The sequence below is a fragment of the Sinocyclocheilus grahami genome, unplaced genomic scaffold (genome assembly GCF_001515645.1).
Source record: "Sinocyclocheilus grahami isolate Dianchi unplaced genomic scaffold, SAMN03320097.WGS_v1.1 scaffold516.1, whole genome shotgun sequence".
Lineage (NCBI taxonomy): Eukaryota > Metazoa > Chordata > Actinopteri > Cypriniformes > Cyprinidae > Sinocyclocheilus > Sinocyclocheilus grahami.
The window spans coordinates 29,976-45,884 of record NW_015505695.1 but is presented as its reverse complement, the minus strand read 5'-3'; the positions used below and the strand labels follow the sequence as shown (position 1 = coordinate 45,884).

The window sequence follows — 15,909 nt, the reverse complement described above, 5'->3', positions numbered from 1 at the left end:
ATAGGTAGATGGGGATCAGCTGAGAGTCAGCTGATGCGAGCTTGACTAACGTGACCTGCCAGAACTAACGCTACGCTTGATTTCTTCTATTATTATAAATGCTGAAAATGAAGTTTTCACAAACTTTTACTGCTTAATATTTTTGTGAAAATTCATTCTTTGAAAAATAAAATATCAAAAGAACAAGATTTATTTGAAACAGAAACCTGTTGTATCATTATAAATGTCAGCATCTTTGCTGAATAAAGTAAAACGCATTTATTTCTTCTCTCTCTTTGCTTTATTAACCTTACTTTTTGTGTGGTGGTGCATCACACTTTCACCAAATTTCCCAATTTCATTAACATTATTGCTTTTGCTGTATTTCTGAATGAATGCAGCCTTGGTGAGCATAACAGACTTCTTAAAAAAAAAAAAATTTTGAATTCTATTTGGTGGCAGATTGGTATCATAGAGAGACGAACCTGCAGTGCAGTGCAAGACAAAACAAAAATGAAAATAAAAAGCAAACAATCAAGTACTTCGCATAGTTCACCAAAATTATTTCCCAGTGGTCCCTTACATGCACGCTTTCTTTCTAGTGCAAACTGACAGACAGATTCACTGGACACTTCACTACATCCTTCACTTCAACACCAACTGTACAACACACACAAAAAAACAAATCTTCTAAATTTACAACAATCTGGCCCAAAAAATTACAACTAGCCAAAAGACTCATCCAACTTTTCCATGCTTAAGGCATTTCGGGAACAAATACAATTTGTGTGAAACTGGCTATTTCAATCCACTTGGATTAGCCTTTAAATAGTTCAGTATCATGTCAAAACTTTATAAAGACAGAAAAAGCACAGAAAACTTCATAACCACGAGTCTTTTGCTGATCAAAATGCCTTTTTCACAGTCTCTTCTCACTTATGCTCAGTAGATCCCGGCCCGTGTTGAACCTCAGACCACTGAATGGTCGTTATGGTGCGCGCCGCTCAGGACCGTGTGGTTGATGGAGGACGCAGACCGGTCCGAACCCTCTGCAGTACCGTTCACATTCTCCTGGCGCTGACAGCACAGGATCTGTTTGAATGTGATGCTCATCTCCTTGTCCCGGTAGGAGTATATGATAGGGTTCATGGCAGAGTTGAATTCCGCTAAAAGAAGGAAGAATTTCTCGTAGGTCAGGACATTGCAGTTGGAGCAGACCACGTCCAGCAGGAGAATCACCAAACCAGGCGTCCAGCACACAATGAAAGCGCCTGAAAAACAAGAGCAAATGGATGCAACTCATGAGTATTTCAGAAAACTGAAAGGTGTTTTATATCGGTTCCTCAAAGCACCCAGATATCTTCCTTAGTTTTGGAGTATTCAACATTTTCTATAACCAGTCAGATTCAAGCATTCAACAGCCTTAGGATACATTTAAGTAAAAGATAAATCATTGGCATAAAAGCAAGTCTACTCACAGAACAGTTAAAGTATATTTCAAGTATTGGAATTTAATACTTACACAGGAACTAAACAGTTAGAGTGCAAAAATAATACAAAAGTATCAAACTTTAGATATGATGTTAAGTTTACATGGGCCTAAACAAAACTTACAAGTATTCTTAGTAGTATAAAATCTATTAAACTTGTAGTTTACTGGGAGCATACCTCAAAGTGTACGTTCATGAACTAAAATGTGGGATATATGTATATAAAACTAGTAAACAGTACAAGTTCTGTTGTGTACTCAAAAGTTTACTCTTATAGTACCATACTGTTACTGCATACACTTGAATAACACTTGTAAGTAGGGGTGGGCGATATGACCAATATCTTATATCACGATATGAGTGATTGTATTTTACGGTAATGATATATATCATGATACAGTTATTTTTTGGTTTAAATTAGGTCTTTATGATATAAAAATTTTGATACCATAGACATTTCATAATTCTTGTCACCAGTGTTAATATCACAAAACAACTCAAGCTCACTGAATACAAGTAGACATGCAGTGATTAAATAAGAATAATAAACTAATTATAAGCAATAGTACAAACACATACAAGTAATCAAATGTATAAAAAAACACTGCATATTCTTCGCTGTGTAAATTAAATATACATTTCTTCTTATTAAAGTTGCAAAAGTGATCTAGTCAAGAGCAGTGAGAGATTTTCTGTCTTGTTTTTTGATTAACATGAATGACAGACAGCAGGGATATTAGACTGCTGTCACTTTAAGAGCTGCCCGGATCCAATATACTGTTACACATGTGTTTTCTTTCTCAGCTGTTTGCTTTCACCTAAATTACTTCAGTCACCTAAATTACTGTGTTTACAAGGTTCTCTTTCGCTGTTGATTGCGTTTCAGTGGCTTAAAGGGTTAGTTCACCTAAAAATTTAAATTCTGTCATTAATTACTCACCCTCATGTCGTTCCAAACCCGTAAGACCTTCGTTCATCTTCAGAACACAAACTAAGATATTTTTGATGAAATCTGAGAGCTCTCTGATCCTCCGTAGAAAGCAATGCAACTGCAATGTTCCCAGGTCCAGAAACGTAGCAATTTGTGTTCCGAAGATGAACGAAGTACTGATGAGTTTGGAACGACATGAGGGTGAGTAATTAATAATCAGAAAACTGAAAGGTGTTTTATATCGGTTCCTCAAAGCACCCAGATATCTTCCTTAGTTTTGGAGTATTCAACATTTTCTATAACCAGTCAGATTCAAGCATTCAACAGCCTTAGGATACATTTAAGTAAAAGATAAATCATTGGCATAAAAGCAAGTCTACTCACAGAACAGTTAAAGTATATTTCAAGTATTGGAATTTAATACTTACACAGGAACTAAACAGTTAGAGTGCAAACATAATACAAAAGTATCAAACTTTAGATATGATGTTAAGTTTACATGGGCCTAAACAAAACTTACAAGTATTCTTAGTAGTATAAAATCTATTAAACTTGTAGTTTACTGGGAGCATACCTCAATGTATTCAATGTTCCCAGGTCCAGAAACGTAGCAATTTGTGTTCCGAAGATGAACAAAGTACTGATGGGTTTGGAACGACATGAGGGTGAGTAATTAATAACAGAATTTCCATTTTTGGGTGAACTAACCTTTTAAAATCACTTGTTTGTAAGCCACAATGCTTCACAACAATTCAACAATTCGCAAAAACGATAAGTTTTCATGACCATGTAGCACAGCAACCTCAGGTGAGCACGTAACCACGATAGAGACGACAGTCCAAAATATCTACTGGTTGACAAATTTCTACCAGTTAATCATGTCTACCAGTCTATCAATGTCTACCTTGTAAGTATACTTTTACAAACGAAAAAAAAACAAAACAGCCAATTTAGTACCAAGAAGTATGCAATCTTTACACATACAAGTATAGTACATTGATTTTAGTACAGTATATTTACTACATACAGCACACTTAGAAAAATATACTTTTGAATACATCTGTTGTAAGGGAAATGTTTAAAAATATTTCATTCAATACTTAAAAGTATTCATAATTCATTTAAAACTGGTCGAGTTTAGAAAATATTTGTAAGATACATAATGAACTTTTCCACAACATTCTAATTTATTGAGATGCACCTGTATGTATGTATATATATATATATATATATATATATATATATATTAGTGCTGGGCAACAATTACATTTTTATCGCGATTAATCACATGATTGTCTGCGATTAATCGCATTGTTATGCACACAATTCAAGAATTAATTCAAAAGTAGTGTATTGTGCACTGCGATATGAACAAAAGTGCAATAACATTTTGTTTGCAAACACTTTAAACAAATAAGGTATGTTTTTTTTTACTGCTGTATTCCTTTATCATAGCCTAGTTAAACTATTTCTTGTAAATCTCAACTGAAACATTAATGTAATCAAATTAAATATAAAAACAAAGCTATTTGTCACTGCCAGGGCATTAACGTTTTTATAGAAAATATTTTATAGTTTGTTATAGAAAAATAAGGGTGTACTCACACTAGGCTTAACTTAGAGTAACTTAACGGTTAACTCTTAACCGTGCCCGAGCGCATCTGACCCCCAAAGCCCGGCTCGTTTGACTAGTGTGATCACTCTGTGCTGTGGTTTGTTTAGCCGTCCCTGGCTCAGTTGGAAGAGGTGGGCCAGAGCGCGGTTCAGTTGGGCTCGAACGCGGTACGCATGTACTGTGGAGCGCGGAACTTCTGATATGTTCTGATACATGCAGCATGATTGCGTGAACATTTCTGAGCAGCAAAAGTGATAGATCTGTGTGATAGATCTGTAAAGCAATATATTGTGAGAGGGCCGTGTGTTACCGCATCCCAAACGACTCAAAATAATAAACCTCAAAGCTAACAAAACGATGCACTCCACTGTGCTGAGCGAGAGCGCTTCTCTGCTGTCTTCACGTGCTATCGGAAACGTCCTATTTCCCACTTATTACGAGCACGTTGCATTCTTTTCTGTTAAAAATAACAGTGAACAGTGGTTTGTGAATGTTGATGCTTAGCCAAAATAATTTTATCGGGAGCGTTCATGTGAGCGCTGCTACAGTCTTGGGGCCCACCCCAAATGCTCTCATTGGTTGAGACGCATGATGACACCCATCCCAAGCCAGTACTGAATCGAAATTGTAAATGATTACAGGATTATGTTTTACAAGAAAATACCATTTCAGTGTTTCTACATCAAAAGTTCATGGTTAATTTAATGTTACTTATTTGAAATGCACTAATAATATACTTTCTGAGTATATTTTCAGTGTATATACTTTGTGTAAGGACAGCATTTTATGGTTTTCTTCAGAAGAATGTAGTTTCATATATAGGCAGTGCACAAAGTTTTGAAACAGAGCCTGCATCTCATCATATAAGGCAGTGGTTATCAGGCTTTTCCATTACTAAGAGAAGGGCAGGGATGCATCCAGTGCTTAAAAAAACCCTTACAGTATATTTTCTTTGTGCCAAACTTACTTTTTCTTATGAATCCAACCCAACACGACATTGACAACCAAACAATATTTAGTGAAAAAGAACATTTTGGCCACAGATGCTATTTTGCTAGACAGAAATACCTTTGCAATACTCTTCTTTTAGTCGAACGCAGCTGCTCTTGAATGGTTGACATCACTAGAAAGTTATGTGGAGACTCTCAGCAGTTAGATAAACTCCAAGCTGTTTCCAACAAGGCTTTGCCACATGTTTTGCTCTCTCTGAACAGACCCAGAGACGTGAGCGAGGGGAATTGGAAGACTGTGTTTGAAGTCAAGAGATTCTAACAAAATTGTAGTGTCCACCATAAAGACAAAACGTCCTGTTTGTTTGTTTTACTCTAAAAACTTGGTGCTAGATTAATTGTTCTTCTGAGAATAATGAACCTTTAAATAAAAATATACTCGAAATTAAGATGGTTTCCATCAAAAGCACTTCACTATGGGTTCAGCTGTAAGAATGAAGCAGCGTTGAGAGCTTCTTTTACACAAACAGAGTGTGGTTAGTGAAGATTGTTTTGGAAGAGAGAGAGAGAAAAAAATCACAGAAATGTGGCAACATAATTTGATAATATGGTTTTGGTCAACCGCAGTATGGACTTGGATTCAGATACGTTGGTCTTGACAACAATATTGCTGTGAACTGTGATCATTTTTTTTTGTTGCTGTTCATAACCTACAGTTGTCCTGCTGATGTCATGCTCTCTCAGAAACATTTTACTCGATTTTATTAATTAATATTGATGTCATCTAATTTAGGATGAAATCTGACATTGGTTAAATGGGATTTTCATCCACCAAAACACAATTCTGATTTAATTTAGCCCATTTGAGTGATCTATAAGTGGCGTAATCATGACATGATATCTCCACACACATTTCCGCTTACAAATAGATGTAATAATTAGATGTACTTTATCCATAATCTGTGTTTCATGTAATAGCAATTAGTTTGATGCATAACTATGGATTTGGGGTAAGTATTCCTCACAGTTCTCTACAGACACACAAAGAAAGCCAATTCCATGGGTGCAGTGTTGGGAAAAGTTACTTTTTTAAAAGTAATGCATTACAATAACGCGTTACTCCATGAAAAAGTAACTGATTACATTACTTAGTTACTTGCAGTACATTACTTTTGGATTACTTTTTTTGTCACCCATGGGCTGGGCTTGCTTATTTGTTTAAAAAAAAAAAAAAAAAAAAAAGGTATATTTTTGGCAACTGTAAAGGCCCTTTCACACCAAAAGAGCAATTAATAAGCCTAAGGCTGAAAGAAATGCCTCTGTCTTTGCACGTCACTCCCAATTTCTCTCAACTTGAGGAGAGGTGAGCTGTCAGTCAGTAAATGGGAAAACAAAGTAACTTGCATTACTTATTTGAAAAAGTAACTCAGATATTGTGTTGTAAATTTAAAAGTAATGGGTTACTTTACTTGTTACTTGAAAAAAAAGTAATCTGATTACGTAACTCGCATTACTTGAAATGCATTACTCCCAACACTGCATGGGTGTGAATGAACTGAATTATTTCATACTTTACAGTACCTTTACTAAAACTGAACAAGTTGAGACTGATGTGATTAAAACACAACTAAACAGCAGTCAAAGCACCAAAGGTTTGTTTAGTAATGCTATGATATTCCACCCTTCATTTTTAATGTCATAACTACATGAGGGTATTACAAATAAGTCCATGAATACTTCCCTCACCCTTTATTAAAGCTCTCTTCCACTTTGAAGCTGAATACGCAGTTAAATTGGCAGCTGCTCAAAGTTTTGCTTCGTCTTAGAGCAGGATTTCAATTTATGGCTTCCGCAAACGCTTATTAACACCATCAAGCACAATGACTGGGGTGTTCAGGCGAACACTGCAAGAGATTCAGGTTCAGAGGCAAAATAACTTTGCCAAGTCGTGTGAATGTTGGGTTTGTCTAGAAAGTACTTTACGCCTTTCCTTGATACCAGCAAGGAATTGGCCATATAGAGGAAAACATGCCTTGATTGTTTTGGAAAGTGGAAGTCAAGCGATATATTGTTTTTGCTGATTATTCAACACCTTTACACTTTTTGGAACAGATTTCCTAAAAGAAATAACATGATAATGACTACTATTTATTATTGAGTGTGTTCGACTGGTGCTGTCGAATAGTCTAGAGTAAGGAGCCATTGATACAGAAGGTGTTTTCCATTCCACTTCACTGCATTTTCACTTGGTTTCCTATGTAAAGATGCTCTCAACTGATGTGTTGGACTTGCATTTCACACCTTTTGTGGCATCTCACGCATGACACAATGTTATATAAAGGCAGCTGTGCTCAAGTTAAAATAAGTTCTATACTTAGTGTGTGAATGACCCCCTTACTGCAAAAATAAAAGCTATCACTGGCTCTTTGTAGGGGTTTGATGTGCCATGTGAGAAAAGTTATATATTCAAGGTATTCAATCAATAAAAAGTAAAAGTAGCATGTGGAAACTAATCATAATAGTTACAGAAAATGTAATTATGCAGTATTTCTCTTCTTGTGAACTTGCAGTCTGAATTGAATGTAATTAGGTAAAAGGAACCATAAAGTAAATCAAGGCAAAGAAAAAAAAAGATTGTGTTTCACTGGCTGCACACAAAAATGTCACCAATATAGTCCAATTCATGAACATAGTAAAACTTTTTATAAACTCGTCCTTTCATTCGAAATGTCTAATAAACTTTATTTATTGATTTCATTCATCTCGAAACATTCAGGGGTGTGTTTTCAGAAAGCATTGTTAAAGTTTTCCAAAAAAGCATTATGGTCACAAGTTCTGTCATTATAGTTTGAAGCAGAGTTTCTTGTTGGTGTGATGTGCATGTAAATAGATCATATATATATATATATATTGAGTACTATGTACATACACACACACACACACATATATAGGACAGAACTAAAAAAGCGAAGTAGTCCCCAGGTGCCATGTTTGTTACTTAAAATTATTAATTAGCAGAAGTTCTTACTTCACCTGCGTGACAATGTCATTACAACAGTTCTGTTGTTGAATCAGTGTGGTTTGAGTGACGGATGTGCAGCAAAATTACTACAGTTAAGCAACGAGTTGTATGGGAAACAAAACCTTGAAGAGTTACTAAATTAACACCTCATTCTCTGTCTAAATCACAAGTAATAATAACTTTTAACTTCCATGGTTTGTGAGACTGTGAGAAAAGTTATTATTCAAGGTATTCAATCAATAAAAAGTAAAAGTAGCATGTGGAAACTAATCATAATAGTTACAGAAAATGTAATTATGCAGTATTTCTCTTCTTGTGAACTTGCAGTCTGAATTGAATGTAATTAGGTAAAAGGAACCATAAAGTAAATCAAGGCAAAGAAAAAAAAAGATTGTGTTTCACTGGCTGCACACAAAAATGTCACCAATATAGTCCAATTCATGAACATAGTAAAACTTTTTATAAACTCGTCCTTTCATTCGAAATGTCTAATAAACTTTATTTATTGATTTCATTCATCTCGAAACATTCAGGGGTGTGTTTTCAGAAAGCATTGTTAAAGTTTTCCAAAAAAGCATTATGGTCACAAGTTCTGTCATTATAGTTTGAAGCAGAGTTTCTTGTTGGTGTGATGTGCATGTAAATAGATCATATATATATATATTGAGTACTATGTACATACACACACACACACACATATATAGGACAGAACTAAAAAAGCGAAGTAGTCCCCAGGTGCCATGTTTGTTACTTACAATGATTAATTAGCAGAAGTTCTTACTTCACCTGCGTGACAATGTCATTACAACAGTTCTGTTGTTGAATCAGTGTGGTTTGAGTGACGGATGTGCAGCAAAATTACTACAGTTAAGCAACGAGTTGTATGGGAAACAAAACCTTGAAGAGTTACTAAATTAACACCTCATTCTCTGTCTAAATCACAAGTAATAATAACTTTTAACTTCCATGGTTTGTGAGACTTAAATTAGAATTGTTATTTGAGCAACTAGTCAGCAATTATATTGAGTTGTGTTGTAATTGTACAGCCATTATCATTTTGCTGCTTCCAGCAACACATCATGATTCACTGTCACATGACAAACCTTGACTAATCTAAGATACGTTCTCTCAACAAACATCATCGACAACAAACATATCTTTAATATTTAGACTGCACAAATAATCAGTGTCTATCAACATTAACCACCCACCAGTAAAAGTTATCTTTGCAAAACAAGTGCTACATTTTTTTTGGTAAACTTGACAACACATGGCCAAATGTTTGTGGTCAAAAATATGCAGCATTAGCAGGAGGCTGATGGGAACTCAGTGAGACGGCAACACCTGTGGAAGTGCTTAGTGCATGCTTTGCATAGTTAACAGCAGATTTGGGACTGAAGGATTTGGCAAATGCATGGTCATTTGTTCAGCCCTCCCCATTATATATATTAATGCTGATATACTTACATAACTTTCAAATCATTGCTGTTTCTTGGGTGTGATGTTTATATTTTTCATGATCTACAATTATGGCAGTTTCTGGGACTCACAAGAGGCAAGATGGCAGTAAATCCAACAAAATAGTTTTAATGTGATACATGCACGCAGTTTAGAAATGCAGTGGTCCGTTTATTATAATCTGTTTCTATTTTTAAAGATGGTCACTGCCTTCATGAAACTATCATGAGGGAAAAAACAGAAACACTGACTCCCAAATTCATGTTTTTTTTTTAATTATCTGTATGCCATGCATGCATATTTAAGTTTGTCATGTGATCCATTAATGCTGATAAAGCAAGACAGCAGATAAATAAAAAGCCAACACTGGCAAAATGTATTCCGAATGAAACGCCCCGCTGCTTTACACCACATGAGTCCCGATTCTCGTTTTCTTGAGGAGTGGAAACCGTTCCAATGATTTCATCATCACTGTAACTATGTTATTCAAATATACTTCATACGCCCTTGAGTAACTCTCAACAATGGATGAGTCATGCCTTTGAGAAGCCACACAACTGATTTCATTTTAAGTTGTAGAAGTTATTTGGAACAGTGTGAGGAGATACAGTGTCTCATGGATTCCTGGAAAGTTCTTTTTGGTGGATAGTACATGGAAACCTGAATTTCTGATGTGACAGTGGACATCGGTGTTGCCAGATCTCACTGACAAAAGTTCAAGAGATTTATAATCAGACAAGCAGTGCACTAAAGATAATTTTGGAAATGCAATATACTCTCATGCATATACAGCAGGGAAATAATATGCTGATGTCCAACAAGTACTGAAATAACCTTGTTAAAACACCTGTGACATCTGTCTTTTAACACTTTTGATCACACATTCAAGCTTTCAGTAACCACTTCCTGCTGCATAAGTTTGCTTCTATATATTTTTAGGTGGAAGTTGTGAAGTGCTAATAAACCAAAGATGGCCAATGCAAAGGTTCATGAGCATTAATACTATACTATTGCTATTGTCCTCATTTGTATGTCGCTTTGGATAAAAGTGTCTGCTAAATGACTAAATGCAAACGTACAGAGCCCCGCACATGCCATGCAAGAAAAAATAAATAAATTGTGCACACGGTTTACTAATTCGTTCCCTCGAATTACTAAAATGTGCACACAATTACTATTTCGTTCCCTCTATTTGCTAAATCGTGCGCTCAATTTACTAATTCATTCTCTCGATTTATAAATCGTGTGCACGATTTAGCAAATCGAGGGAATGAATTAGTAAATCGTGCGCACAATTTATAAATCGAGGGAACGAAATAGTAAATCGTGCACACGATTTAGCCTACTATTTTATTTTCCTGCATGCCATGTGTGGGGCTCCGTAAAAATGTGATAATATCAGCATAACAGATCCAGAGCGAGTTAGTCAGATTAGTCAAAGTAATAAATCAGAATAAAAGTTATCTGACCCAACAATGTATATGCAACACTCATATTTGTAAAAAATATATCTATTTCTGGTCTCATTTTAGTATTGTAACATAATTTGAAGGATTACATTATTTAAACATTAATTACACACTGTAATTGCCATGTTATTAATAGTTATACATCTCTAATCTCCAGACTGAGATCACGGTCTACAAACCATGCTTTCATCCAGACCCCTCGCCCTCCATTCTCTCCAGAGGTTGAAGACAAGCTCTGCCCGGTCCAAACAACAACAGTACTGTTTCCTGAGCAGTGCTTGTGCAGCGGGATGCTGCACCATGACTGGGTTCCTTTTTTTCCAGGCCAGGCTTCACTGGAGGAGCCGGCGAAGCATGACACTGATGCAGTGCAAGGCAAACAGTGGAACTGGCCGCAAGACCACTATGACGGGCCCTCAGCTGTAGACTACTCAAGGGTTACATTGTTTGTCGACTTGAAATTGGCACAATAGAATGAAGGGTAAATATTACGTAGCATTTAGGTAAAGCTGCTTATATATGTATAGGCTTTTGGTGGTTTGAACCACAACTTAAATCCTGATGCATAAATGTATACTAGCATTGAAGGCCTTTGACAGGAAGCAAACACATGGAATCTCGCCAAAAAGGCAATGAGTGTGAACAGAAATCGGAGAGAACAAATTGATCCCCAGAGCAAATCCTCTATGTCATAGTGACATCATTAAAGGAGAGATTCTCAGAGAACATGCGCAATTTAGCTCCATGAGGCTCATATCTACAATGTAGATACTTGTGGTAGACCAAAATTAATTATCATTTCATTTTTTTTTCTTTTTGCAAAGATTTGATAATCAAGAGAATTGACCTTCATGAGGTTTCCCACCATTTTCAAATAATATTAAAAATGAGTGAGGACAGTTTGTTTGTTGAACAAGTCATTGTGGTTTAAAACCCATCTGCTTATGATTGCACCGTCATAATAAATGATACGATGCTATTTTTATGTAGATATAATCTGCAAGTGGAATAGTGTGAGAATTGACCCAAACTGGACATGTCATATACCATCCATGTGTCCAAATCTGCTTGCTTCCCTCCCATACAGTAGGCAAAACACAATATGTGACATGAGTAATATGTCTGAATTTGTAGACAGTAGGTCAAAAGTACCTGAAAGACCTATTGCTTCTGACAACATGCTGGGATGTGCATCTGATGGATCCCATGAGGCCATGAAAAAGGATTTGTGAATGACAGTGAGCTCACAAACTAATGATGTAGGTCACATGAAAAAGCCAACATGATGGATGTAGTACGTCTGGATTGCATTTACACTACACTCATTCATACTATATAAAATCAACTTTTAATCATGGAAAAGTTTGTTCCACATCAGATGTAATAGCTGCTACACAGTATGTGATCTGGGACTAGTGTTAATTTTGTCAGCCATTTTTTATTTAGTCTCAGTCTTCGTCTTATTCTTTGTCTTAGTCCTGTGTCCAATGTACTTTTTAGTTATTATCATAGTTAGTTAACCTTGTCCTGTTTTTGTTTAGTCAAGTTTTAGTAAACTGAATGCTAACCAAATGCCTGAGCATTGTAGTCTAGTTTTAGTTAATGACAACTTTTTGTCACATTTTCGTCATGCTGTATAATGTTTTTTTTTTCTCTCAAAATTATAATCCCAGTTTTTGTTGTCATTTGATAAATTTATGTTTACATTTCAGGTATTGCACTTTCACTAATAAGCAAAAGTCATGTGGACTCATACACATTGCTTATTTTACCTCATTTACAGTACACTGATTTGTTATAGACTATTTATTATACAAATTAATATCAAGACTTAGACATGCACTCTCTCTACATTATGAAAACTGGTAAAAACATAAAAATATTTAACAGCGAAATTCCTAATAGTAATATTTAAGTCCAATAATTCCAAATTACAATAATGTTTCTCTATTAAAACAACAGCAATTGAGTAGGAGCATTTATTCAGCAACCACAGTAGCAAAACAATATAGTCGAGATCTCATGACAACACAGACAGACTGAATGACACTTTCATTTAAGCTGAATATCTCACATGGAAATCGTTAAACTCCAGCTTACATGTTTGCCGGTGTTTTCAGATCATCGTTAGCATTTCAGCAATGAAGAGCGACTGAACGCTTGCATAGTAAAGGCACATACAGCAGTCCGCAATAACATTTTGTCTCATTTGTTGATGAAAATAAAAACGATTTTGGTATAGTTTTTATTTAAAAAAAATTATTTTAGTCTCGTCTTTTATCATCAACGATATTGCATGTTGATCATTTATTGACCTTATTGTCATCTCATCATCATCTCGTTTTAGTCAAGGGAAAAAAGCTCGTCAACAAACTGTTTTTTTGTCATAGAATTACAGTTTAGTTTATTTTAGTGTTTTGTCTGTTTGCTTTGAGAACATTTATATCATGGGTGCTCAACCCTGCTCTTGGAAGGCTACCATCCTGCAGAGTTTAGCACCAACCCAAATCGAACACTAAACCAGCTATTTAAAGGGGTCATATGATGCTGTTTTAAAGATCATTATTTGGTGTATTTGGTGTAACAGAATATGTTGACATGCTTTAATGTTCAAAAAACACATTATTTTTCAAATACTGTACATTATTGTAGGTCCTCTATGCCCCGCCTCTCTCAAACACGTTGTTTTCAACAAAGCCCCCTCCTTTGACAAGCACAGTCTGCTCTGATTGGCCAGCTGACCCAGTGCACTGTGATTGGCCGAACACCACAAGCACGCGTCGGAAATGTAACGCCCCTTACCATAATCGCGAGCTTCAGCTTTCAAAGTAAATATCAAGACAGTTAATAATGTCATTAGTTTTACCATCAGTTCAAGCCCGAAAGGGCAACAGAGTCGCGTGACAGACACAGTGATGAAGCAGTACACAAGCCGTGGTTAAGACAGCTGACGTGCTATGCTTTCTGACAGGCAGTTCACTCTCCTGTGATGTGACCCTGTTCCCAGATTGTCAGATTGTCATAGCAAAGTCAGAATTTACCCTTTTTTTTTTTTAGAAATAGCTTTTGTGCACAGCCAGCCTTGTACTCTTCTAGGTTCAAAAAACTGTCGTCCATAAAATGCGTTGCACAATTTCGAACATCTGGGTTGTGCTGTTCTGTTGTAAATAAATCTTAACCAATGATTCCTAATTGCATCTACTTCCGGAAGGCCAAATAAATTGCTTTTGCTTTCACACTGAAACACACAGCGTCTCCCTGACATGCTGCTTCAACACTACTGCTGTTCCTGAAACCACGCCTTCTTTCTTTGCATGCACATTTGGGCGGCGTTATGCTAATATTTCCACATAGTGACGTAGGTATGTGGGGGCGTGTTAGAACGAGCTGTTTTCGGTGGCTGACTCTTAACTTTTATAAAGAATATCTCTTTGGATTTGAGAATTTAGTCTTTGCACCTTTACAGATCTTCTTTATGCACCAAGAGCTTGTAACACTCCAAAGAGAAAGGAAAACTTGAAATCGCATCATATGACCCCTTTAAGGGGTTCAGGATTACTTGAAAACAATAGCCAAGTGTGTTGTGAAGCAGGAACTTAAGTCTGCAGGATAGTGGCCCTCCAGGCGCAGTTTTGGCTACCCAGAGTTGGATCCCAACTTTGTTCCTGGAGCATGTCACTTTGTCAACATGTTACTTTGTCTGTCACACCCATTTCAGTCTCTACTAATGACCTGATGACCTGAATCATGTATGTTTGATTAAGAAGACATGCAAAAAGTGCAGTGTTGGGGTCTCCAGGACCAAGATTTGGAACTACTCTGCTAGAGTAGGGGTGTTGAATCCTGCTCCTGCAGCCTCACTATACCCTACAACATTTATCTAAAATCTTAAACTGAACAAGCTACTCCAGGTCTTTGGGATTACTGTAAACTTCCAGACAAATGTGCTGGAGAAAGTTGGAGCTAAACTCTTCAAGGTGTAGGCCCTCGAAGCCCGAAAGACTTTACTAATGAATTATCAAAGCAGAACTTACCCAATACAATCACGACCGTTTTCAGCAAGCTCATCATAGTGTCCCGGTTCCGCCGTTGACCCGAGCTGTGCCGAGACATCCTCATGGTTCGCTGACGTACGTACATAAATATGTGAGCATATAGAACGACCATCACCACGAAGGTCACCAGGTTGAAGATTGCCCAGAAGCCCAAGTAGGAGTTGCTGTAGAGGGGAGCCATGTTGGAGCAAGTATCTATAGCACAGATGCAGTTCCAGCCCACGCTAGGAATTGCACCCATGATGATAGACATGGTCCAGATGATGACGATAACGACAACTACTCGTCGATTGCTCATGCGGGTATGGAGCTGCATGCGAAACACGGTTATGTGGCGCTCAATGGCTATAGCTAACAAGTTGGCAACTGAGGCTGTAAGGCTCGTATCAATGAGGCCTTGGCGAAGCAACCACGTGCTGACCGTTAGCCTTCTCGTATTGGGTCCCGTGTTAAACATCAAGTAGAAATAGGCAAGTCCCGCAAAGAAGTCCGCGGCTGCAAGGTTAGCCATTAGATAGTAGATTGGAAAGTGAAATCGGCGGTTGATGTAGATGGCAACCATCACAAGCAAGTTAGCTAGCATAATAAAAATACATACTGTAATCCCAAGTCCCATCACTAGCTTGCTTACGGCGTTCCATTCTGTGGCCAGATACTTCTGACTACGATTGTAAAAAAAGGCTATGGTTTCATTGTAGTAGCATTGTCCGTCATCCATCCTGAAAGGTTATGTTTCTGAAAAAGATAAAAAAGGTGTCAGAGTTTAGTCTAATGAACGTCACACATGGCTTAATATTTTGCATAATTTATGGATTGTAATTTGATATTGATGGTATACAAAGAAGACTTGTCACCCACATGCACGGAGGCCAGTTGATTTAGAGCCATAGACACAATAATGGGATTATTCTGAAATAAAACGTTGATGTATGTTCTGTGA

The 15,909-nt window shown here is 36.7% G+C and overlaps 1 protein-coding gene across 1 annotated transcript; it reads right to left on the bottom strand.

Annotated features, from left to right (window-relative positions):
* Positions 1-217: 217 nt before the first annotated feature.
* LOC107554848 (lysophosphatidic acid receptor 1-A) lies at positions 218-15,701 on the bottom strand. Its single transcript, XM_016237487.1, has 2 exons — positions 14,949-15,701; positions 218-1,250 (listed from the first exon to the last, which is right to left on the bottom strand). Exons 1-2 carry the CDS (start codon positions 15,685-15,687, stop codon positions 949-951), a joined length of 1,041 nt encoding a protein of 346 aa, XP_016092973.1. The 5' UTR covers positions 15,688-15,701; the 3' UTR covers positions 218-948.
* Between the last annotated feature and the right edge of the window lie 208 nt (positions 15,702-15,909).

What these genes read in the sequence shown, in the direction of transcription:
- LOC107554848 (XM_016237487.1), bottom strand. Translation starts at nt 15,687, where the DNA reads ATGGATGACGGACAATGCTACTACAATGAAACCATAGCCTTTTTTTAC. An exon ending in AACGGTCGTGATTGTATTGG is followed by an intron (nt 1,251 to 14,948) that starts GTAAGTTCTGCT and finishes CTTGTTTTTCAG; the next exon opens with GCGCTTTCATTGTGTGCTGG.